Source organism: Triturus cristatus, chromosome 10 (assembly GCF_964204655.1).
Source record: "Triturus cristatus chromosome 10, aTriCri1.1, whole genome shotgun sequence".
NCBI lineage: Eukaryota > Metazoa > Chordata > Amphibia > Caudata > Salamandridae > Triturus > Triturus cristatus.
The window spans coordinates 166,743,969-166,769,408 of NC_140593.1; the positions used below are offsets into that span (position 1 = coordinate 166,743,969).

At 47.8% G+C, this 25,440-nt stretch overlaps 1 protein-coding gene across 7 annotated transcripts in view; it reads left to right on the forward strand.

The window, feature by feature from the left end:
• Positions 1-25,440, forward strand: part of NHSL2 (NHS like 2) — a 1,089,020-nt gene that overhangs the window by 898,856 nt on the left and 164,724 nt on the right. Inside the window, exon 1 of one of the 7 annotated variants that reach the window (XM_085630754.1) lies at positions 4,664-4,803. The exons of the other annotated variants lie outside the window; for them this stretch is intronic. Coding sequence (XP_085486880.1) covers positions 4,701-4,803 — 103 coding nt within the window. The 5' untranslated portion in view covers positions 4,664-4,700. Of the gene's footprint in view, positions 1-4,663; positions 4,804-25,440 lie in introns of those variants that run through there. 7 annotated transcript variants of the gene reach the window in all.

Sequence of the window (25,440 nt, forward strand, 5' to 3'; positions counted from 1 at the left end):
TCCATAGATTTCATTCTAATGCTCTCACTGTTGCACGTTGTAGCTCTTTCCTAAAATGGCCTCATTTGTACTTCTTGATACCTTGACACAAACTGTCCTTATTACACTCTTCTAGCGGAACAATTCCTTAATAATAAAATAACACCCCAATTGAACTGTCAGTCAGTCAAAAAAGTCTTTATTACGATTGTTCATCTTAAAAGACATATATATACAATAAAACAATGTGGAATACTGCGACCATAGATTGGATATCACAGGGTATATAATTTATACACAACATACAATCCATTTAAATTAAAATGTCCATAAAATTCCATCTAAAAAGATAAAATTGGCAAAGTTTATTGTAGTTCACCATATCTTTCGCGAATAGCCCAAGACCAGCTTAGGAATTTGGCTACCCCTATGATAATAGTTCCATTGTCTCCAATTTTCAGAAGCCTTTTAGCAGTCATAGCGGAGGTTGTGCAAAGAGATCTACTCAAGGGTTTGAGCCACGTGCTCCTAGCTAAATGATAGGCTGGACAATTGAACTGTAATAATGAGAAATGGCCACCCAGAGCCCCAACCCTCACCACTTGCACCCTTTCCTGTGACACCTACAGAATTAGAAGTGGTCCCAGAGCTTGGGGTAAACAGATACCAGGCATGATGAGCGGCACATACAAGTCATCTACGAGCGAATGAAGGTTGTAGCTCTTATAGTTGTATGTTTACTTGTTTACCTAATGTATTTGTAGTGCCCTGGCCGTGGGGCGGGGACAGTGTATACATTCCTATGCACCTGGCTCAATTGTCAACTGATGTTAGGTAAGAACCTGATGCTTGAAAATGACCAATAAAAAACAGTTTAAAAAAGTGTGAACTGTAATAACATATGGTCAGATGTAAGATACTGATTGCATTTTATTTTGCAAATCGACCTATGGACTAATAGGTCAGCTTGCAAAATTCTGAATCAAAGGGGTTTGCTGAATGATATGCTAAATGAATATTATTTGGACATGGCGCAAATTGCAACGCTCTCCAATTGGCTACAATGAAATTGATGGTGGCCTGAAAGGGTCAGCCTAGCATCATCCCTGTGATTGCTTTCCAAAATTGCAAACTTTGTGTTTTTTAAGCAGCCCGATTTCCTTAAAGGGAATGGGCCTGTTTAAAAAAAAACAATATTGAAAAACTTCTGCGACAGTAGGTACTGGTCCCCGGATTCCCAAAGGGGAGGGAACCAGAGGGGTCTGCTTCCCCTTTGAATATCAGCTACCACTACAAGTCAGTAACTTATCAATCGTTTGCAACTCAATTTATGGTTGCAAACCATTGATACATATGGTATTGAATCGTGATTTGGAGAGGACACCCAAAACACACTACTTTCAAATTGTGATTCCGTAACCATTTCTATACCAGTTTTAGGATTTTGCAAATCGTTACCGACTCCTAAATGGGGTTAATGCATAGAAAATAACTTTTTAGAGGTCGCAAAAGCTCTGATTTATTGAATCAGAGTTGTGTGACCTCTAAAATGTTTAGTACATCTGGCTGATACGCCTAAAATGTTAAAAAGTTATAGTATGATCCCAAATGCTTCACTGTCATTATTCTATGCATGAATCAAAATTCAACCCGGAATACTATAGATATCATTTAATGCAGCAATGTTGAAGTGAGCAGGTGGCTGTCGGATCAGACACCCGGAGGTGGAGGCAGGAGGCAAAAAGCACATGGGATGCACTAGTGAAAATAGTATTGATTGTTTTTTCACACTTTTGGCTCCTACTTTACAAGGTACACATTGGTGGCAAATGGTGATAAAAAATTCATATTACAAAAAGATTTTTGCACAAGATCTAATAGAAAGGAAATACATTTTGGAAAAAATGGAGATAAATTATGCTGCATCTACTTCTAACTTAATTTGTGCTGGTATTTGCAGGTGCTTGACACCAACACTTATTTCGCAACTCCGTTACCTATTTATGAATCAATAATCTTTATTCAGCAATTAATGCCATAAAAGCATATACACATAAAACATCAATACAATAAAACATTACAACCATCAATAATAGTCATTAAAAACATAATCCATTAAAAACCTGCAAATTCAGTCTATTAGAAGTCAAAGCCTAGTTTATTGAGAAATTCATTAAACAATCCAAATGATAACAAAAATGAAAACGTTAGCTTACTATAATTCCCTTGAACCTTGCCAGATGGCCATAGCATATCTACAAAATGCCAAGGCAACATTTCATGGCACCACACTTCTCTGCCTACATCTCCACATACACAACAGGCAGCGGGAGACAGCAAACACAGTTGGAGGTGCTGTGTTAGATCTGAGAATCCTAGAAGCTGATTTATAATCTCTAATCCCCATATTAGGACAGTATCCATTTCCTCCTGTGAGTATGGTCATGTGGGCAAAAGAATACAACATGGTCAATGGTCTCTCTTAGCTCAGGACAAACGGGGCAAGTCATATCAGGGTCAACAGAGGAATGCCGCCATTTGGCAGTGACAGATGAATGCGGCTAAATCCCAAAGCGAAATTTAATATATAGGATGTTTTGTAGGTAGGACACTATATACTATGAGAAATAAAATAACTGCAACCCAGGAGATGCATGGAAACTCAGAGTTCAAGGGGCAAGGCTGTCAGAGAAACACCACCCAAAGAGTGTGTGCAGGGCCAATGAGCAGCAGATGAGGACGCATGTTGCTGGGCAGTACATTGGCACACATGGCTCAAACGACCGTAGAAGCGTCTCCAAAATATTAAGAGATAGTCATGTTTCTTTTCTTGATTGTTGCATTTATTCGTGTTTCACCTACATGTTTATATGAAGAGCTGATCACCAAAAACATTCAGGAATGATACTAGGTTGTAATCGAGGGACCAGGTACCTGTGGTAGTTGTGTCTTGGGGGAGTAGAGGTGGGTAAGTCAGCAGATTAAAAGAGCGGAACTAGAGCCGGTCAAAGGGTCAGAATTGGCTCTAAGAGCCCTAACACAAGCCGACCTATCAACATATTTGTCATGTAAAATCCTGCAACAAAAGTTTTGTACAAAATATAACTCTTCAAACTCATAAAAGTGAATATCTTTAACATTAACATGAAGGAGGATGAGGAAACGAGGTAGTCTTAACGGCCAGAGCTGCCAACTTTGGAATTGAGGAACTAGGTTTGAATCCCAGCCTTAGCTCAACACCCTGTGATTCTGGGCAAATCACTTCACTTCACCGTGCCCCAAAAAATTGGGTAACGTTTGGCTGTTATGTAAAATATCTGGTTCTCATGTAAAGTGCTCTGATGCCCTTGGGCCAAGTTCTCGATGTATAAAACTGAGAAAAAATAAATAAAAATTAAGAAGTGTTTCACTTTAGTACATTAGATTGTATCACAGCTCTGAGTGGCCTTCATTAGAAGTGATGGTTTTGAAATATCCACACTGTTCTCCCCACCATTCTCACAGCTGTCTCATTAGTGAACAGCTGTCTCATTAGTGAACAGCTGTCTCATTAGTGAACCGAGAGGCAAGTCCGTTATGACGTGTGGATGGAGCTACATTAAAGTCTATTAAAACATATACAAGAGGGTTTTTTTTGTTCCATGCACATGCTGAACTGATGTATTCTAAGTGGCTCTCAAAAAATAAAGTAAAAGGAGGACAATGAAGTAGGTAATTGCCTAGGATCACACAATTTGATCAAGTTGGGAAGGCAGGATTAATCTTAGGTTTGCTGATTCTATGTTGTGCAGTTTAGCTGCTAGATGAATATTTCTTCCTTTCTCCTGTTTCACATCAAAGGTTAACGCTTTGTAGTTAATTATTTGATCTGTTACACATAAAGGAATGCACAGCCTTTTATATGCTGTAGAACTACATACATGATAACCCTTCTTATTTACGCCATTACAAAAATGGGGTAACCCAAGGAAGAAGGACCTGGGTGGATTAGTGGTACCAAAAACAGTGGTCCTTATCCAATGATTAATAAATCTGAGATATATGTTTTGCTTAGTCAGTTAGTTAGCTAATCATGAGCCTAAACGAAATTTTCTTTAAGAACAAAGGCTCGTAATATTACCTATTGAATATTACGAGCCTTTGTTCTTAAAGAAAATTTCGTTTAGGCTCATGATTAGCTAACTAACTGACTAAGCAAAACATATATCTCAGATTTATTAATCATTGGATAAGGACCACTGTTTTTGGTACCACTTCTTATTTACGCAGCAGGCTACCACTTTTTTGGCAAGATCACAACCTATACATTTAATTCAGCAATCACTCTGCTTTTGAGCGTTCTGTCGATTAAACCTGTTAACATGTAAATGCTAGTTCTCAGGATGAGAATAACTAACTAACCTATGAAGACCGCTAAGTGTACATAAATATGTGTCTGGCAGCTGCTGCTGGAATAACAGACTGACATTGTGTCAGTAAAGTAAAGCCAATGGCAGTGATTTTATTACTCGCTTATGTCATGTCATTTATTTTTCATGATTTCATCTAGCCTAGAAGCAACACAATACTTTCCTCTGATCTGGAGCCCGTTTCGTGGTATTTGCTGTCATTGCCGGTTCAGTTTGCCAGTTAGTGGGTTTGAGACCTGAAACATTCTACCTTTCTGTCGTCAGGGAAACAGAGGACATGTGCATACCTGGAGACTTGCAACTCTGCACCCCATGCTGGGGAGAGGGGGCGTCGCACTGCTGTTCTCTGTGCTGTTGCTGCTCCGACTTTATCTTTGTGGCAAATTCCCTCTGGGCCTCGTGGTTTGCAGAGACAGTATGTAAAACCTACAAATTGTTATAATTTAGTGAGTATTTGTGATTGTTTTTTCGATAATAGGCCCAATCTAATGTACTGGAAGTCTGTGAATGAGAGTTGGGTTTTCACTAAATGTTTGTTGGACTGGTAAGCTAAATCAATAGACTATCTATCTATCTATCTATCTATCTATCTATCTATCTATCTATCTATCTATCTATCTATCTATCTATCTATCTATCTATCTATCTATCTATCTATCTATCTATCGATCGTGCCCTATATTATGGGCCAGTGTGGATCCCATACTGGACATCAAACGCAGTGTACTGCAACATTACTGGATTGGCTGTGGTACTTTTAGCCATCATTAACCATATGCACATGTAAAAGAAGGTGTCGGAACTGGTGCCCCATTGAATGTTTTGTCTCATCTCTTTAAATCTGCTTCCCCCTCCCCCCCCCCCCCCCCCCCAATGGGAAACCTGCATCCGCCACTGCCAGGAGCTCTCCTCCTGGGACTGCATGCTGGGATAGTGGCCTATATGTACATAGCACACAATCTTATCAATCTCCAAAGAGGATGAGCCTGGGGGATTCTGGGTGCTGTTTCCCTTGAAATCAATGGAGATGGCCATTTTTGGGAGGGTTTTTAGGGCTAGTGATTCTACCGCGTTATCTCTGAAGCACGTTCCAGGTCTGTAGCGTAAAGAAGAGTCAAGGGAGGTGGACACCCTTCAAATAGGGTGAGGTGAGAGGTATGTATGTAACAGACTATAGCCTCATACGCCCCAATGAAATGAGGGAAGGGAGCAAACTGAACTGTGCATCTGTGAAGCTTTTGTACAGAGACTAAATAACTTTGAAATGAATTGAGGAGAGTGGGCCGATCGAATAAAGTGAACGTAGAAAGTGCGGGTTAAAGGCCTGGTTTGAGGCTCATAAGAGTAGGACTGAAGTGGCGGGTGGTATGTTACCACCTTCAGCAGTGACAAATGTTTTTGTTTTTCACTGGGAATTTATAGGAATGTGTTTCCTATGGCTGGAAGAGCAGAAGCACTTGTTAAAGTGTGTGAAAAAAGCCACATTCCATACCAACAACAGAACACAACAAAAGTACAAAAGAACACAAGACAGCACAATAACTCAACCAAACAACACGATAAAAACACAATAGCAGAACACAATAGCAGAAAACACCAAAAGCACCCTAAAGTACATAATACAGCAACAACACTTTTGCACAAAGAACATATCACAACTCACTTATATGGCTATATTACTATATTTTTGTATTGTATTGGTATTTTGTTGCCTTGTTGAATTGAGTGTAGCCTCAATCTGTTATGTTCTTGCGTTGAGTGTCTTACTTTTATTGCTATGTTTTATTTTAGTGTTTTGTGATCTTGCATTAAATTGTTGCTTTTATGTACCGTGTGGCTTGATATGTTGTATTGCTGTTATGTTATTGTTGGTTGCTATTGCAATATAGTGATGTGGTGTTTTGTTGTGGTCCTGTTGGGGTATTGCTGTATTGCCACACCCATATACTACCGCTTCAAACCCACATTCTTGAAATCGTGGTAAAAGGGGTTTTCGCTGTTTAGCCTGTGGGGATCATCCACACTGAACAGTATCTATCGTCAAACCCCAACAGTGTTTCCATGGAAACGGACCTGATCCAGTACTGAGTGGTGACGGTTTAGCCAGGTGAGGTTGGGCCTTTGGGAAGTAGATAGCACGTGTTAAACGCTTGATCACTTACGTAGGCACAGCCTATGCTATTTCTCCGCCAGTTGTTCCAAGCAGAAAATTAAAGTTGAACATAGGTTTTAGTGAAATGTTCTTGCAGGAAAACAACAGGCGCGTGCGTGTAACTCGTGTTCTTTTGTACGCTTGTCTGCCAAGATGCTTACATACATTTTGTTTAATGAAGCGGAGAAATGGCAGCGGCAGTGTGCAGAGCACGTGCAGGAGCTTGTGTTGATTGGTAAACTTGGCTTTTAATCTGTCTCTCTTCCCAGTAATGAAGTCTGTAGACTGATCATTGCATATGTTCACTTATTTTTCTATTATCGATTTCATAGGTCCTGCCTAGTGCTGGTAGGTTGTGCCAGGACGCCATGATGAAAGGAAAGCGGAGAGGGGGACACAGCAAGGGTGGAGTGGGTCACAGCGGAACAAGAGTAAATAGGCGTACATTGAATTGAAATTGCATATCTATGGTGCTTATTACCCCTGGCGAGGTGTTGAAGCACTTTACAGCAAGTAGCACGCTATCTGGAAGCCCAAAGTTAGTGGTCAGTCAATTGGGGTTACCTTCCATGCCAGTCTGTTGGAAAAAGCGAATCAGGATTTAAAACTCATGAAGGGTGACGGCATAGCTGCTAGCCTCCCACCCAACCCAGCCCCTCCGCACCCTGTCCCAGATATCACACCAGCTTGGTAAATGTCTGGATAGAAATGGCTAGAAAATAGTGATTTACTCTTGGAATTGGGTGCGGTGCTTTGTCATTTCTCGTTGCACTCTTTGGGGACTATTCAGAATACCCCAACATTCCTACATCCTGAAATGACCGATGTATTTGGGAACTTGGGACTAAACATGCAATATTTCCAAGCAACCTGTAATGGAACCCCCTGCGTTCAATAACCTAGTATTAATTTCCAATTAGCACCTTGCACCTATTCATGGTTCTTGAACTTTTGTGGCATGATTCGAAGTCGTTCATGACCTACTCCTGAACGTCCAGGATTAAGTCACACCCTGCTATAGAAAAAATCTTCCTTGGTTTTTCAAACACAGACAGATAAGCAAGTTTTTCAGATCTCTTCAATGTTTAATTGATCACCTTCCATGATCAAGCCCAGTGGTTCGACTTGAAGCACCTTATGTTGTAACACGCGTACTGAGTGATTGAGCGAGGCTTTGAGAGGTTAGTGCTGTCTTATAGGGGTATCCCTGCTGACAACTGAATTCAAGAAAAGCACACAACGGCACAAAGCGGTGTGCAACCTGTAGCGTACGAGTGATGGATGGCTGGATACATAGTGGTCCACAGTGGGACGGTCACTCAGTGGGAGATCACTTGGTGGAACAGGTGCAGTGGCTCTACAGACAGACGAGGATGCTCCCTCCTCACCGCAACAGGCAGGTGTCTGAATTGCAGACTGATCCATCCAATGGGAAGGCTGCTTTTCCATCCCATATACCAGGTGTAATTTGTTGCTGGCCTTTTTAAAAGAGATGTCCCTGCGCCAGATAGTCTATCTAGAGTGTTCCTAACCTATCAGTCTACCAAGTGACCGGGTTCAGCGTCTATGAACCTCTTGTTCTTCCATAAGATGAGGTTCCACCTTTGTCGGCTGCAAATCGAAGGCATCACCCTATGGACTCTGTGCTGTCTCTACTCTACCTGAAACCAGATCACATGCAGTTCAGAGCAATTGTCAAAACCCACCTGTTCTGCTCTGCTTGTGGACCTGAATAACCCCTGGCCGCGGACTTTTCATCTGGCCCTTGAACGTCAAAACACTTTTGGTCTTCTAAGATCCCTACCCCACCCCCATTTTAGAATGCGTAGACAATCTCAGCACGGGGTACGCTATCTACAGGCCCATTAGAAACCTATACAGAGCTAACGTAGGTGAATAGGTAAAGGCTTTGCCTGGTTCTTATTCCTGCCTGGTCCTCCCCCCCCCCCCCCCCCCTCATAGTGAGCCCGCCGAACCACTCTGTATAAACTAGAATCATTCAGATGCAGTATTTCCGTCATCAAGAATAGAGATGATGGTTGCCTAGGCAACTCTTCAAAAGTGAGTGGGAGGGAGTGAAAGTGTGACCTTGCTCCAGTACTTTGAGGGTGTATACGGAGTTGTATATAATGCGTGTGCCTTGGAACCAAGCACAAAATACGTTGTTTCCATTTTTCTACGGTTAGAGGTTTTTTTCTGACATCTCAAGTAAGAAACAGTATAATATTTTTTTTCTCAGGTGCTGTGTTCAGTTCTCTATGTGGTGGGGCTATTCGCAAGGCTTCCTTTTGATGCTATCTAGTTTACGCGACACCACGATAAAGCTGATTGCTGTGGGTAAACTGCTCAATAAAGTTGATTTATCTGCTAGTGACACCCCAGTACAGAGCTTAGAATACTTTAAACATGAGAGGATGTATGCACAGCCACCAGGAACCCACCAAACTACATATTTTTGAGTTAGGACAGATTTTGACTACTCATGTAGAATTGTAGTCGTGTAATATGCTCTGTCACTCCCTTACTTTCTGAATATTTTCTTGGTGGTGAATAACCAGCACTCCTCTATGAAGTAATCTTTAATGTTTCTGGTACTTTCCCAGTTTGCTCAAAATGCACATTTTTCTGCTGTTTTCTAAAAATGTATGCAGGAGAGAATGTTCCAAAGCGTTCTTTAGATCATATCATTTTTTAATTAAACATTTTACTTTTTAATTATACATATACATTTCATAACTTTGAGGTTAAAGTGTGCACTAGAAGGAGTACACATGGCATCAAGGAAGTATGTAGCATTACAGATCCCATCAATCAGCCAACGGTAATTGGTGGACTAAATTTCCAGTTTCCTGAATTGTACTCTCGGTCTTGGCAGATGGTTAGTCATTACAGTCCACGATGTTGGATCGATGGCCCACAGATTGTCTCGATGTTGTTGGCGCAGTCTTTGGTGCCATAAGTCGCTTTCTGTAAACTGAGACACCAATCCATATTTCTAAACCATGTATCAAATTCTGGTAATACTGGACTACGCGAGAGCCTTATTGTATCCATTTTGGCTGCTGGCTATCAGTCCCAGGTTCCAAAGTGCTTTGGAATATTTTGGTGTCACGTCATCACCCCGGATTCCTAAATGAATAGTCTTCCCTTCTGTGGAGACTGTTATTCCTTTTATCCATTTCAAGTTCTCATGGATAGAATGGTTAAGTTTCTGAGCACTCCTACAACTTAATGCACATGGTATCTTTTCATGTTACAGCCCCTCAAGCAAATGTTTTCTTGACTTCTTCCTATTTCGTATAGTAGAGAGCATGTGTACTTGACCTTTTGCAATATCTTGAAATGCACTAGATAGCATCCTTAGTGCAACCTCTCTAGGCTACAAAGGGACTCCTCCCAGTCGGTGTCATCCCTGGTACCCAGGTCAGCCTTCCATTGACACAGAAGCCAACTTCAGTCATACGCGCCATGGTTAAGTAGAGTTCTGTATATCTGGGAGATAGCTTTGGGATTTGTTTATGCCCAGAGTGTCCTACATTCTATGGGGTTGTTGTTTGGTATGTAATCTGTTAAGGAAATACATTCCCCAAGGTGTGCTTGAAGTGTAGATAGTTAACACCCTCACTTACAGATATATCACATGTCTTTTATAGCTTCATAAACCACAGGAAGTGTCTTTCAATCTCCACATCTCCTGTCTCTTAGATCCCTGTCATGTCCTACGCCCTATAGCCCTGCAATGTCCCCCACAATAGGTAGCTGCGAACTGCACCACGGGGGTGTTTTATTTGTGACCGCCTTTTCCAGTCTCATAACCTTATGGTGAGCCGCCAGATCTGATCAATTTTGTAGCAATCTTATGCACCCATTGTATCCGTGCCAACGCTGACACCTACAAATAACATCGTTGGTGGGAATTATGATGTGGATGCAAGACCAGAGGCCGGCAGCCTGAGGTGTGAAGTGGTAAATACACTGCAGGAGGACTACATTATGATCTTTGCGTCTTTCATCCTGGCTGCTGGTAGGTGGCATTATGACTTTATGTTAGCACAACTTAACTGTAATGAGGAAATTAGAGACAGACTTTTTACACAGGGAATACAGGTTTCTATTTATTATAGAGCCTTTTACATTTCACTTCGGTTATTTTCATGTGAATTAAATGCAGGGGTTATTATTACCTAATTTAATAATAGCTCATATCCTGACCTGAGAAGGATGGAGGGCAGATTTCACCTTTGTCCCTTGCAAAGGGTATGGAAAGCACCATACAAATATTCAGAGCATAGCACATCATCTTGAGATCACGTGAGGTGTCAGTGGTGGACATGTATTGTACGAGCCTACAAAGTTTGTTAAAAGTTATTTTGATATTAGTGAAGAGATGGCCAAAGATGAGTCTTCGTTGCCAGTGCTCTACTCGTGTTATTCAGAATCATTACCGCCTCTTCCCTTTGTAGAAAACCAACCTGTTAGATTAGGAATAGATTGGGTTCAGTTTTAAATGCAAATTATACTAGCCTGATTCTGCATGTAGGGTACCTGCTGTTTAATGCATTAATGCAGAGTGAGCACTAAACATCAATCGCAGACCATCTGTTGTATTTACCGCAGATGTGGAGCATGGAGTACAAGTTGTATTAGAAAAATTGGACCTCCTTACAATTTGAGGGCTAAATTCCAATATCCTTGCAAACAAGAGTTTGCACATAGTTTGGAATTATTTAGTTATCTATCAATTATTTTCCCAATGTACATGTATCTGTGTGAATAACATTTAAAATGAATAAATACTATTTTTTAAAAACTATCAATCATTTTACCCTCACAGTTTTCCTCTGATCGATTCCGATAGGGCTGTCCTGACCAAATATTTTAGGGAAAAAGCCCATAAATGGCAAAATGTTTCATTCTGTTTTTTAAAAATGATTCTGCATGTTATCTCTCTTTTCTTTGTTGAAACTTTGAATGGGAGGTATTTACAACACATGGTATATACACCACCATCGGGGAAAAGTATTTGCAACATTTGGTAAAGACTCCAAACTATTCCGACCAACTTGCAAAGAGGACCTACGAGTCATTCCATTTATGTCTTCTTTGAAGTCATTGTGGTCATGTGAGGGCGAGATCACTTTCAGATTAGCAGCTCCCCACTTTCCACCATTAGCAGCTCTCACATTGTGCATGTGAGAGCTGCTGGAGCTGGGGTACGCTGATGAAGGCGTGGCTGGATACATGACTGCCCATTCTATTCCAAGTAACGTTGGATGCTGTTAGCATGGCGGATCCATTCCTTCAGACGAGTACTGATGGAAAGGAGAGGCTACTCTGGACATCCATAATGTCAAGCTGTGATGGGGTTCATTTTCATCTTTGACAGCTATTAAAGGGTTAGACATGATGGGGGTGAGTGGGAGAACACAAGACATTGTAGGAAATCCCTTTGCCTAATTGCAGATCTAGCAACACCAAAACAATGGGGAAAGACTTGGGGGTGGGTCTGTGTTTCATAGGTACTCTAAGCCAGGTGGCATGGCCATCACCCATAAACCAGGACTACATGTAATTCCATCCATTTCATCCAGTTCACCAGTCACCAAGGTTGGCAGTAATGGACACTTCGCTGTCTACTCCTGGTCTTGGGGTATCATGAAGGTAGCGGCAGAAACATAAAGTAATCAGAGTCCTAATTACTTTCTTCCTGCATCCCTTTTCCTAATCCCTCAGCTGGGAATGGGTTTCGTTGAAAGGCTGAGAGTATGACAAGAGGTTAGGCCGGTGATGTCATCAGGTGTCAAAGTGTGTGATGTCACCTCTACGACTTTTGGTTTTTGGATGAGTTGACGTCACTGTTCTCCGACAGGAAGCTTCTAGAGTTTTTGAGTCGGTGCTCACAATACTAGTTCTTTGCAGCTGCATTTGACTTACATTTGGGGATAAGTCAAGAGCATCTCTTTTTACTACCCCTACTTTACTACAGCAGTGTTCCCAATACTAGTTCCAGCAGTTGCGTTTGACTTATATTCAGGCGATGGTGCTTGTAGAGCACATCTTAGAGTCAATGCCATCTCTGTTTACTACCACTATTTTACTGTATCATTCTTCCTAATACCAGTTCCTAGCAGTTCCATTTGACTTACATTCAGGGGATAAGATAAGGGCATCTCTGTTTACTACTACTACTTTACTACAGAAACGTTTCCAACACCAGTTCGTAGCAATTGCATTTGACTTACATTCAGGCGATAACACTTGCAGAGTTGCATCTTAAAGTCAAGGACGTCTCTGTTTACTCCCATTACTTTACTATATTCTTGCTCCAAGTATTCACAGCAGTTGTATGTGACTTACATTCAGGCAATGACGTTTGTAGAGCTGCATCTTTGAGGCAAGGGCGTCTCCATTAACTGCCATCACTTTACTGTAACATATAGTGTATTTTGATGTGAGACACACCATTTAAACACACCTGTTGGTACAACTGAATACATGGTCCACTTTAAAAACTATTAAAATTAAATGGAACCATGTTTCTATGCCAACCACAGTCGTTTTCTTAGCGAAAAATTATCCTTGTTCTTAATTGTACTTTAAGTACATCCCAACTCAAGATTTTATTTGCCAAATTATTCAATGAATATACCAGTTCACTCATCATATTTACAATTTAAATCCCTTCCAATTACAATGTACAATATAGCTCATTTAGTTTGGCACAAACTAAACAATGCTACACAAGTGAATAGACAAAATAACATTCGGAAGTAACTGTACACTTTTATCTTTAGAACATTTTAACAAAAACATTTTAAAATTCAAAGAATCCCTCTTACTACGGTAATAGCTGTGTTTTTGACAAGTAAATCATCCTTGCTGTTAACCATAAAAGGCACCTCAAATCTTTTCACACATTCATTAAGACTAAAACATACAGTATTTTCGAAAGCAGTCTAGAGGGCCAAGTGCACTTTTCATATTTGTGAATTCAAATTCTTTGGAAATATCTGAGAGCAACTTCTACCTGAGTTGTGCAACTTCCTTCCAATCCAGTATTCAACGCTCATGCTCGCATTGCATTCACACGCTTGGCAACAGTCGATAAATGCCCTCACTGCTCCAGCTTTCCATACCTCTCAAACTCATATCTGCCAAAATTTGAATTTCTGGATCCCTCGGTTAAAATCAAAGTATTTCTGATATGCAGCATTATGCTGCCTGTTTCGACGCGATTGATTTTTTGGTTGATGTCCTTCATCTTGTCTTTCACTGTGGAACACCTCTAACTCCATTATGATTTTTGATCTCGCGCCGGCTTCCCCAGTTTTTGCCACTGTGCACCTTTCCACTTCTCTTCATAATTTGTTACCCTCCTCCCCCCCTTTAGTTGGCCTGCTCCTACCCGGCTCAGTTCTTCCTCTTAGAGAGATTGGGACTGGTACAATGGTGGAAGTTGCTGAGATAAAAGATGTGATGACATGCAGGCAGGAGAAGAAAGTTGAGTCAGTCACTGGCTGTGCTTTTTGGGCTCAGTGCAGGACACAGATCATTACGCACCCGTTGTGACACAACAGTGTCTATTATCGCTACTTTCAGATGCCAAAACGTTAGAACCAACACATCGTGACTGAAGTGCATTGAGTATTTTTTGCTTCAACATTTACTACTCGGGATCGTGCACATATTGTATTTATCAAAAGTCACCACTAAGCACAAGGACGTGGTTATTTCACAGGGATGCATGTATGTACTTAAGTTGTTTTACTTCTCCTCAACCTAGCTGAAGAGACATGGAGTGCTCAACACCAAACATAAGGCCCAGGATATAATGTTTTTTTATTTTTTATTACAAAGTTTTATATAGCGCAAACTTGACCCGAATCGGGTATCAGAGCGCTTTACATAGCACCAGTTGCATTACATGAAGACACATTCACTTTTGTTAGGCATGGGGAGATTCAGTGATTTGCCCATAATCACAGGATGTTCAGCATCATCATTGCTGAGACTCGAACCCAGTTCCCCAGATTCGAGGTCGACCACCCTAGCCGTTAGGCCAACTCTTCTCATTCAATATTGTTTATAAAGAGGCAGGATATACGTATGTTGCTATCGTGTGGGGTGGTAGTGCTCTTCGAAGAGATGCTTATTCAATTTCTTTTCAAATTGGAGGAGGGTGTAGTGGTTTAATTGTTGATGGTAATGTTGCCATAGGCCAGCCTTCTGGACTTCTGAATGTATTCATCTCTAGTCTGGCAATGGTCTGGCGTGGCGCTGTTTACTGGAGGTGGTCACTTTCTGTACCAGGTATGTGAGGCATTGCTTCCATTGGCTTTGTATGGGATTTTATCAACTTAATGATGATGTGGGCTTGTAATTCCTCCAGCACTGGGTTGTTGTGGTTAAACTTCTCCAAGCCTTGGATAAGATGTGCTGCCACATGTAGAATGCTTTTCAAGGGTGCCTTTATAGAGTACGGGAGACGCTAGGGAATGACAATGTGCTCAAAATACAGGATACCTCCTTAGTGGTCAAGAATGGGGTATCCAGGTCACATAGATAGTACGTTATAGATTTATTGAAGAAGTTGTAGTTACGTTACAGGTTATAAGTTAGAGGGGAAAATACCCCACCAGGAGCAACATCCTCACTGCTCAGCCCACTCCCTCCAACTGACACTCTGACAGCTCAGGCGCTCATCATCAGTCCATTACAACACACAATACACTGGCCGAGCAGCAAGGAACTGAGGAACCACGGGGAGGATGCATTATAACAACATCAGATTACAACACAATTTGTATGTAAATATTGTGAACACTACCAACATTACAACTTTGTTGATAATAATACCATTTGCAATTCTTTTTCCAAACATTAACTTCTTAACTTATACACGGGTTGAAACGCTACAAGTGGCGCAGATAATGTATGCAAGTGCATGCAAAGGCCCTTTTTCTGGCAGTCACAAGATTCAAAGTCCTTACAATTGGAAACTCATAGAGCCTTAATTGGAGCTGGGTGGATGCTAGAGATCTACAAAAAAAGTGGTGGATATCCTGTCTGCCACAGTGCCTTTGACATCAAAGCACTGTTTAGACAGCAGATGGGGCAAACACCACTTTTTAGCAGACGTCCAGCCAGATCACTATCACTTCCGGGTTATTTCTTATTTTGAGAGATGTCTGTAACCATTTATTCGAGTAGCTCTTTGGCTATGCTTTTTTTGATATTCGGCACTTGGTAATTCATTTTCCATTTGTACCTTGCTGCATACAGGTGAACTTTTTGTTTTATAAATGTATTGAACATATGTAATCTATCTGTAACCTTAATTCTATACTTTTCTTTCTTCACATTTTTATAAGATGCTCTGTAGGCCATTATCCCGTCTCTGTAGAGCACTCTGGTGCCTAAGGACCATGGTTGTGTTCTATAAAACTAAATAAATAAACAAACAAGTAAATATATTAAATAGATAAAGGTTCCAGTAGGTTGTGTGTGGTAGGTGGCCCTCGGTTTCCAAGCCTGACGCTCCCAATCGTTTGTGGCCTGTTTGTTATAAGTTGTTTTCCAAGACAGGACTATTGGAGTGCCACGTCAGATGGTAGATGTTCTGGTGGTTTTTATGACATTGCATGTGCTATAAGACTGGGTTTTCTGGCTATGCAAGGTAAACGTACATCTATGTTTTAAGGTGTGTGAGTTATTTGGGGGCTGGAAGCATTTCTTGTTTCAAACCCCAGCGCCCCGTCTTCTGTTTACAAGCCACAACACCCGGAAGGTGTCAGCCCAGGATCACACAGCCTACGGCACAAACTGGCAGATAAACAGTTAATAAAATATTCTGTTGACAGGACTATTACACGTGCATGGAAGCCAAACGATTTCAGCATAAGAACAGTTATGTACTGCATCACATCAAGTTGTTATGGAAACTGTATGAAAAAGTAACCAAGCTAAGGAAAATGCTCCTTTTCAGCCAGAGCGTTTTCTAAAGTAATGGTGTCGTGTTAACTGAAGAAGATATCAATCCGTGGAAGAACAGGCTTCAGTATGGGGTCTTCTCACCCTTAACTTCTGGGGTGTCATTCTCAATGGCTGCCCTCCTCTGTAGCTAAGCAGGAGCAGACCTGCCCCATCAGCACACTGGGCTCAGAGCACCACATCTGATATGCACACAGGAAGACGCGTCCATTGATACATGCACTTCACATACGCCACAACCAAACCTATGCGGGGGTTAGCAGAAGGTGCACCACATGTCTCAAGGGTCTTTTAATTAAATCTTCTATACTTGTGTCAATTGCCCACATTTCCACCCATAGCCCCTTCCTTCGCATAAACTGGTAATTGCTTGCAATTTGTCAAAAATCATAATCCATGTCCACCCACTCTATTACCTAATCAATACTACAATTCTCAACGACCCTATCTATTCATCCCACCAATGATTTGCAAAAACTAAAATGACACCTTCCACCCTCCCCAGCTAGCCATCGTCTCGAATTCCTTCTAATTCTACCAGGGCCACCCTGGGGTTAAGAATGGAAGGGTTTCTCCTGAGATTACAAGAGTTAACCCATTAACCAACAAGCATTTACAATGCAATAGGTCTCGCACTGACATTATTTGAGCTATTGTCATTGTAAATGTCATTGTTTTTTTTTTTTCTTTTGTAAAAAAGTTATAGACAATATCACTATGTGTGTTTTACACAATCCTTAATGCTGGGCAACCTATTTCTGAGCCCGGGCACAAAGGGATGATACACCCTGGAGTGTGACCAGAGCTGACACAGCTCACACAGCTCTCAGAAGTCACACAGCTCACGAAGCTCACACAGCTCTCACAGCTCATATAGCTCTCACAGTTCTCAGCTCACACAGGTCTCAGAGCTCACACAGTTCTCACAACTCTCAAGTGTCTCACAGTTCACACAGCTCTCACAACCGTTACAACTCTCCCAGTTTACACAGCTCTCACTGCTCTCAATCCTCACACAGCTCACAAAGCTCTCAGAACTTGAACAGCTCACAAACCTCCCACAGCTCACAGAGATCGCACAGCTCTGAAGACTGTCATGGCTCCCACAGCTCACAGAGCTCTCACAGCTCTCATTCTTCACATGGCTCTCACAGCTCTCGCAGCTCTCACAGCTCAAACAGCTCTCACAGCTCAGAAAGCTCTCATTCCTCACACGGCTCTCACAGCTTACACAGCTCTCGCAGCTCAAATTTCTTACACAGCTCACACAACTCTCACAGCATACACAGCTCTCACAGCTCGCTTAGCTCACACAGCTCAAACAGCTCTCACAAACTCACAGCCCACACAGCTCTCACAGGCCACACAGCTCACACAGCCCTCACAGCTCTCACATCTCAAACAACTTTCACAGTCCACACAGCTCTTACAGTTGAGACAGCTCTCACAGCCCACACAGCTCTAACAGCCCACTCAGCTCTCATTCCTCACACAACTCTCACAGCTCCGTCGTGAATGTAATGCAAGATCAAAGACAACATTTTAGACTATGTATCAATTATAATGTTTTATATACCACTTGACACTACTTCTAATCACTGTAAATACCAGGTGTTATTTTTTTACCAATTTATGGTACTCTAGTTACCGACCGCAGAATGATGAAAGGCTGAGTCTGGCTTGCTAGGAATCAAACTAGTGGCACCTAATCGCAGCATTTGTTGCCAGCCAGCGTTCAACTCGCTGAGCCGTCTTGCCAGCTAGATAGCGTCTTATGGTGTTTCATTAAATCAGGGGAAGTGACGCCCAGCGGTGATTAACTATCAACCGTCTCCCCTGAACATGGGATTTAATCATAAACATAGATGAATACAAAGTGCGCTGTGGGTCGGTCCTGGACTCCTGGGTAAGGGTCAGTGGTGAGGAAAAGCGGATTTTTGGCGCGTTTTCTTGTGTGCTTAAGAGGCGGGTGCTGTCTCCCCAGGGGAAATACCCAGTTTGTACAGGGCGCCCCTTTGATTTTATCATCGACATACCACGAGCAGTTAGCTTGATTTGAACTAATTCCAATCTTTGCATAGAACAGGAGTGGGTGACTAAATCCAAATACCCAAAATTAATCCGTTTGAAAACTGAAGTGCACTTCCATTAGACTTCCCGGATCATAGCTCTCACACACCTCACATAGCTCAAACAGCTCTCACTCCTCGCACGGCTCTCACAGCTTACACAGCTGAGCTCTCATTTCTTACACAGCTCACACAACTCTCACAGCATACACAGCTCTCACAGCTCGCATAGCACACAGCCCTCACAGCTCTCACAGCCCACTCAGCTCTCACAGCTCACACAGCCCTCACAGCTCACACAGCCCACACAGCTCTCACAGCCCTCACAGCCCACACAGCTCACACAGCCCAAATAGCTCTCACAGTCCACACTGCTCTCACAGCTCAAACAGCTCTCACAGTCCACACAGCTCTCACAGTCCACACAGCTCTCACAGTCCACACAGCTCAAACAGCTCTCACAGCCCAAACAGCTCTCACAGCTCAAACAGCTCAAACAGCTCTCACAGTTCTCACAGCTTACACAGCTCTTGCAGCTCAAATTTCTTACACAGCTCACACAACTCTCACAGCATACACAGCTCAGATAGATCACACAGCTTTTACAGCTTTTACAGCTCTCACAGCTCTAACAGCCCACAGAGCTCTCAGCTCACACACAATAAAGCAGCTGACAGCATTAGGCCTCATGTAGCGCACTGTTTGCCGTGTGATAAACTCATTAGTTATTTGGAAAAGGATCTTATTGATGGCTGTCGGTAGTGGGATTTGATTATCGTCCATCAGGAGGTCGTAAAAGGGCTCTACGGCAAACGTGCAGACAGTGTCAACAGTTACACTGTGGAACACGATTTGTGCAAAGGGAAAACGTGCAAGGCGTGGGGGTGCAAGAAAGGGACCTGCTGACACATACAGCGCCTCAGAAGGAAGGCGAGAGCAGGAAATAGAGAGGGGTGGAAGGAGAGAGGAAGAGAGGTGCTGGCACAGACAGCGCCTCGAAATTAAGAAGAGGCAGAAAGGTGGAGGGAGTAAAGTGGAAGGACGAGGAGAGAAAGACAGGGAGAGAGGGGAAGATGTAGCCACATACGCTTCAAAAGGAAGGTGAGAGGAGGAGAGAGGCAGAGGGAAGAAGAGTGGAGGAGCGAGAGAGATGCTGCAACATACAGCGCCTTGGAAGAAAGGAGAGGAGCTGTCACATATAGCGCTTTGCAAGAAAGGAGGTGGAGAAAGTTGCAGGGGCAATGGTACTGGCACTACAGTACACGACAGACCCCTCCTTGTTTTCCTTTGATGTGTTTCACACAACATAGACACCCGTGTTTTCACACCATTGTTTTGTCTTCCAAGGCACCGACTGGTGCCATTCTAAAACCGAGTCTAGGAGCACACACGCTCACTTGATAAAGATGCCTCAAGGACAGGCAAGAATTTGCCCAGGATCAAACGGCGGATTCTAATATACGATGTACAGACACAAATCAGGAATTCGGAGCCAGCCCCCTCTGCCTGCCTGACGGCCTGGAAAGCAGATGCCTTGGTGAACTCTCCCAGAACCTTAGAAAATTCACCCACCAAAGTGAGTTTCCCTGAGATTTCGCTCCGCAAATCATGCCTTTGCAACAAAAAAAAATCCAGAAACTGAGGCATCACAACCTTTGTTTGCTGTGACGCTTGCTCGCTTTCCTGCTATGACCCCTTCCTCCATTCCTCTTGAAAGCCCTCCACTCAGCCCCCACCCCTCCCCTGCCCCCCTCCAGTGTCCACTCAGCTCAAGTCCCCTCAGCTCCCCAGGTGGCACCCTCCCGAAAGCGCTTTGAATTGTTAAAGAGGTGCTGCTGCCGCACTTCTGGAGATTGTTACTTGAATTTTCAAAAATAGTTTAAAATAAAAGGTTACAGAATACAGCTTCCTCTGCTACTTCCTGTTTGTGTCAGCTGAACTCCGACCCCGTTGATTTAGTTAGGATATGGACCGGCGGCATACAGTGGCTCATCTCTGGCACGCACAGCGCCCACAGCCAGTCGAGGCACTTCAGTGAGCTGTGTGCTCTATGATTTCGATGCCTCCATTAAGATCGAGGAATGCGGGGATAGAATACAATGTGCCTGGATTTAATGTGAAAAGCCAGGGTGCGGCAAGAGGAGTGTCAGGAGCCGGGAACTCTACGGTTCCACGAGCGAACACAAGCCAAATGGGAGAGGAGGGGCGAGGGGGAAGTGCTGGGAACAGGCGCCCTCAGAATTCCTGTGTGCCACGGCACGGTCCGCTTTCACTTTCCTCCCATCGCAAAATGATTTCTTGTCTTTATGGGGCCATGTGTTTGAAACACATGGCCCCATAATGATTAGGGCTGGGCGGACTTTGCGTAGCAGAATTTTAAAAAAATTTGTGGAAAACGAGAGCACATCCTGAGTAGGGCTGGGCGGACTTTGCCTAGCGCAACTACGCACTATTCTGAAGAAAATTGTGGAAAACGAGCGCACAACCTCATGGACTGTGTGCCCGGGACGGGTCCCTCGTGCTTGGGCAGGCTCCCCGACCTCCCCAGCCTGGCTGTGTTGAGAAGCAGGGACCGGCCCCGGGCCTCCTGATTTTTGGTCAGGGCCTGGGATCCCACGTCCTGCGGCCTGCCAAGTGTCCATCTGCCCGGGACAAGGGACCCTGGTGCAGAGCCCCGGAGCCCTGCAAGGGCAGGCGGGAGCCCTACCGCTATGGCTCGGTATGGGCAGCTGGGAGTCCTTCCGGTCCCGGCCATCTGGTCGCACCTTTCCCTCGGCCATCTGGTCGCGCGCAATGCTTTCCAATGGGGCGACCAGATGGCCGGGGCGGCCTGGAAGTCCCGATGAGGGTCCATTCGCCTCGCGGATCCCAGCCAGGGCTCCAGGAGGCCGGGCGCGTCCGCGCCTAGGGTCCCCTCCGTCACTCGGAGCGCGAGGGTTACAAGAAAGGTGGGTAGCCTTCCTCCGGATTAGTAGGGGCAGGGTATGCCGGGACACCCCTCCTGGGGATTGCGGTTCTCAGGCGGGGACCAGATGGGCCAAGCCCGGACGACACTTCCCCGGGGCGTCGGGTGCTTCCTCCTCCAGCCCGCGGCGAGGCAAAGTGCCCAGGACGGGCTCCATGGGTCTCCCGGGCGTCCCCCGAGGCCTGCAGCCCCAAAGCCCTGCAGACCCTGGAGCCCTTCAGCACGGAGCCCTGGAGCCCTGCAGGCCCGGAACCCTAGCAGGCCCAGGGCCCTGCAGCCCCGGAGCCCTGCAGGCCCGGAGCCCTGCAGCCCCGGAGCCCTGCAGCCCCGGAGCCCTGCAGGCCCAGAGCCCTGCAGCCCCGGAGCCCTGCAGCCCCGGAGCCCTGCAGCCCCGGAGCCCTGCAGCCCCAGAGCCCTGCAGCCCCGGAGCCCTGCAGCCCCGGAGCCCTGCAGGCCCAGAGCCCTGCAGGCCCAGAGCCCTGCAGCCCCGGAGCCCTGCAGCCCCGGAGCCCTGCAGCCCCGGAGCCCTGCAGCCACGGAGCCCTGCGTGGGCAGGCGGGAACCCTACCGCTATGGCTCGGGCAGACGGGAGCCCTTTCAGTTGCCGGCCACCTGGTCGCGCCTTTCCCCTCGGCCATCTGGTCGCGCGCAATGCTTTCCAATGGGGCGACCAGATGGCCGGGCCGGCCTGGAAGTCCCGATGAGGGTCCATTCGCCTCCCGGATCCCAGCCAGGGCTCCGGGAGGCCGGGCGCATCCGCACCTAGGGTCCCCTCCGTCACTCGCAGCGCGCGGGTTACAAGAAAGGGGGGTATCCTTCCTCCGGATTATTAGGGGCAGGGTATGCCGGAACACCCATGCTGGGGCTGTGCGGTTCATTGCCGGGGACCAGATGGGCTACGCCCGGGCAACATCCTCCCAGGCCTCCGGGGCTTCCCTCCTCCGGGCCGCGGCATGGCAAAGTGCCCAGGGACGGGCTCCACGGGTCCCGGGCAGTCCTCCCCCGGGCGCCCAGGCCCCGAGAGCTCCGGTGGACCTCCCCGTGCCCGAGGCCAACCCGGGAAGCAGAGTCCCCCCCCCGAGCCCTTGGTGTGAGGGTGGGCAGGCGGGAGCCCTACCGCTATGGCTCGGGCAGACGGGAGCCCTTTCAGTTGCCGGCCATCCGGTCGCTCCTTTCCCCTCGGCCATCTGGTCGCGCGCAATGCTTTCCAATGGGGCGACCAGATGGCCGGGCCGGCCTGGAAGTCCCGATGAGGGTCCATTCGCCTCCCGGATCCCAGCCAGGGCTCCAGGAGGCCGGGCGCGTCCGCGCCTAGGGTCCCCTCCGTCACTCGCAGCGCGCGGGTTACAAGAAAGGAGGGTATCCTTCCTCCGGATTAGTAGGGGCAGGGTATGCCGAAACACCCATGCCGGGGCTGTGCGGTTCATTGCCGGGGACCAGATGGGCTACGCCCGGGCAACATCCTCCCAGGTCCCCGGGGCTTCCCTCCTCCGGGCCGCGGCATGGCAAAGTGCCCAGGGACGGGCTCCACGGGTCCCGGGCAGTCCTCCCCCGGGTACGCCCAGGCCCCGAGAGCTCCGGTGGTCCTCCCCGTGCCTGAGGCCCAGCCGGGAAGCAGAGTCCCCACCCCGAGCCCCTGGTGGGTGGGCAGGCGGGAGTCCTTTCAGTTGCCGGCCACCTGGTGGCTCCTTTCCCCTCGGCCATCTGGTCGCGCGCAATGCTTTCCAATGGGGCGACCAGATGGCAGGGCCAGGCCTGGAAGTCCCGATGAGGGTCCATTTGCCTCTCGGATCCCAGCCGGGGCTCCAGGAGGCCGGGTGCGTTCGCCCCTAGGGTCCCCTCCGTCACTCGGAGCGCGCGGGTTTCAAGAACGGGGGGTAGCCTTCCTCCGGATTACTAGGGACAGGGTACTCTGGGTCCCCTCTCGGTCCTCAGCCGGCAACTGGGTCCTGCCGTGTGGCAGGGTGGCCGGAGGGCCTTCCCCTGCGCCTGTGGGCCCGGGAGCCCCGGATGGGTCCAGGGGCCCGGCCGGGCCCCGGGTCGGGGTCTCCGGCCCCGGGTGCCGTCCCCCGGCCTGCGGCACCGCCAAAGGCCCGGGACGGGGTTCCGTTGTGGCCGGGGTGCCTCCCGTGGCTGGATTGGGTTCAGGAGCTCCGGCCGGGCCCCGGGGAGGGCGGCCTCCCCGCCCCGGTCTCCGTCCCGGGTCCTGCCGCGTGGCAGGGTGCCCGGGGAGGGGTCCGGAGGGCCCGGGGAGGCTTCCCCTGCACCTGCGGTCCTCGGAGCCCCGGCTGGGTCCAGGGGCCCGGCCGGGCCCCGGGTCGGGGTCTCCGGCCCCGGGCGCCGTCCCCCGGCCTGCGGCACTGCCAAAGGCCCGGGACGGGGTTCCGTTGCGGCCGGGGTGCCTCCCGTGGCTGCATTGGGTTCAGGAGCTCCGGCCGGGCCCCTGGGGGCCCCGGGGAGGGCAGGCTCCCCACCCCGGTCTCCGTCCCGGGTCCTGCCGCGTGGCAGGGTGCCCGGGGAGGGGTCCGGAGGGCCCCGGGAGGCTTCCCCTGCGCCTGCGGTCCCCGGAGCCCCGGCTGGTTCCAGGGGCCCGGCCGGGCCCCGGGTTGAGGCCTTCGGCCCCGGGCCCAGTCCCCCGGCCTGCGGCACTGCCAAAGGCCCGGGACGGGGTTCCGTTGGGGCCGGGGAGCCTCCCCTCGCTCGTCTGGGTCCCGGAGCTCCGGCCGGGCCCCTGGGGGCCCCGGGGAGGGTGGCCTCCCCACCCCGGGCTCCGTCCCGGGTCCTGCCGCGTGGCAGGGTGCCCGGGGAGGGGTCCAGAGGGCCCGGGGAGGCTTCCCCTGCGCCTGCGGTCCCCGGAGCCCCGGCTGGGTACAGGGGCCCGGCCGGGCCCCGGGTCGGGGTCTCCGGCCCCGGGCCCCGTCCCCCAGCCTGCGGCACTGCCAAAGGCCCGGGACGGGGTTCCGTTGTGGCCGGGGAGCCTCCCCTCGCTCGTCTGGGTTCCGGAGCCCCGGCCGGGCCCCTGGGGGCCCCGGGGAGGGCGGCCTCCCCGCCCCGGGCTTCGGCAGGGTACCCGGGGCGGGGTCCGGAGGGCCCGGGGAGGCTTCCCCTTCCCTTTTGCCTTTCCCCTCGGCCATCTGGTCGCGCCTGTCCCCTCGGCCATCTGGTCGCGCACGTTCCTTCGGCCATCTGGTCGCGCAGGCCCCTTCGGCCATCTGGTCGCGCCCAATGCTTTCCTATGGGGCGACCAGATGGCCGAGCTTGCCTGGAAGTCTCGATGAGGGTCCATTTGCCTCCCGGATCCCAGCGAGGGCTCCAGGAGGTCGGGTACATTCGCGCCGAGGGTCCCCTCTGTCACCTCGTGCGCACGGATTACAAGAAAGGGGGGTAATTTTCCTCCGGATTACTAGGGAGAGGGTCAGTCAGACCAAAGTGATGTTTGGCGATACTGAATCAGGGGAAGGCAGACCCGGGGCCCGCCCGCCGGGGCCCCCAGGGGCCCGGGTACGCTCCTGCCTCTCAGCCCCTTCCCGATGGTCCTTTCTCTCCGAGTTTTCTGGGTCAGAGCCCCGTGAGGTCCGTGGATCCCGAGACGGGGGAAGGCAGCCCCTGGGCCCGCCCGAAGCGGGGCCCCCAGGGGCCCGGGTGCGCACACCTGCCTCCCAGCCCCCTTCCCGATGGGTCTTTTTCTCCGAGTTTGCTGGGTCAGGGCTCCGTGAGGTCCGGCGATCCCGAGAGGGGGGAAGGCAGAGCCGGGGCCCACCCGCCGGGGCCCCCAGGGGCCTGGGTACGCTCCTGCCTCTCAGCCCCTTCCCGATGGTCCTTTTTCCGCCGGGTTTGCTGGGTCAGACCTCCGTGAGGTCTGGCGATGGCGAGACG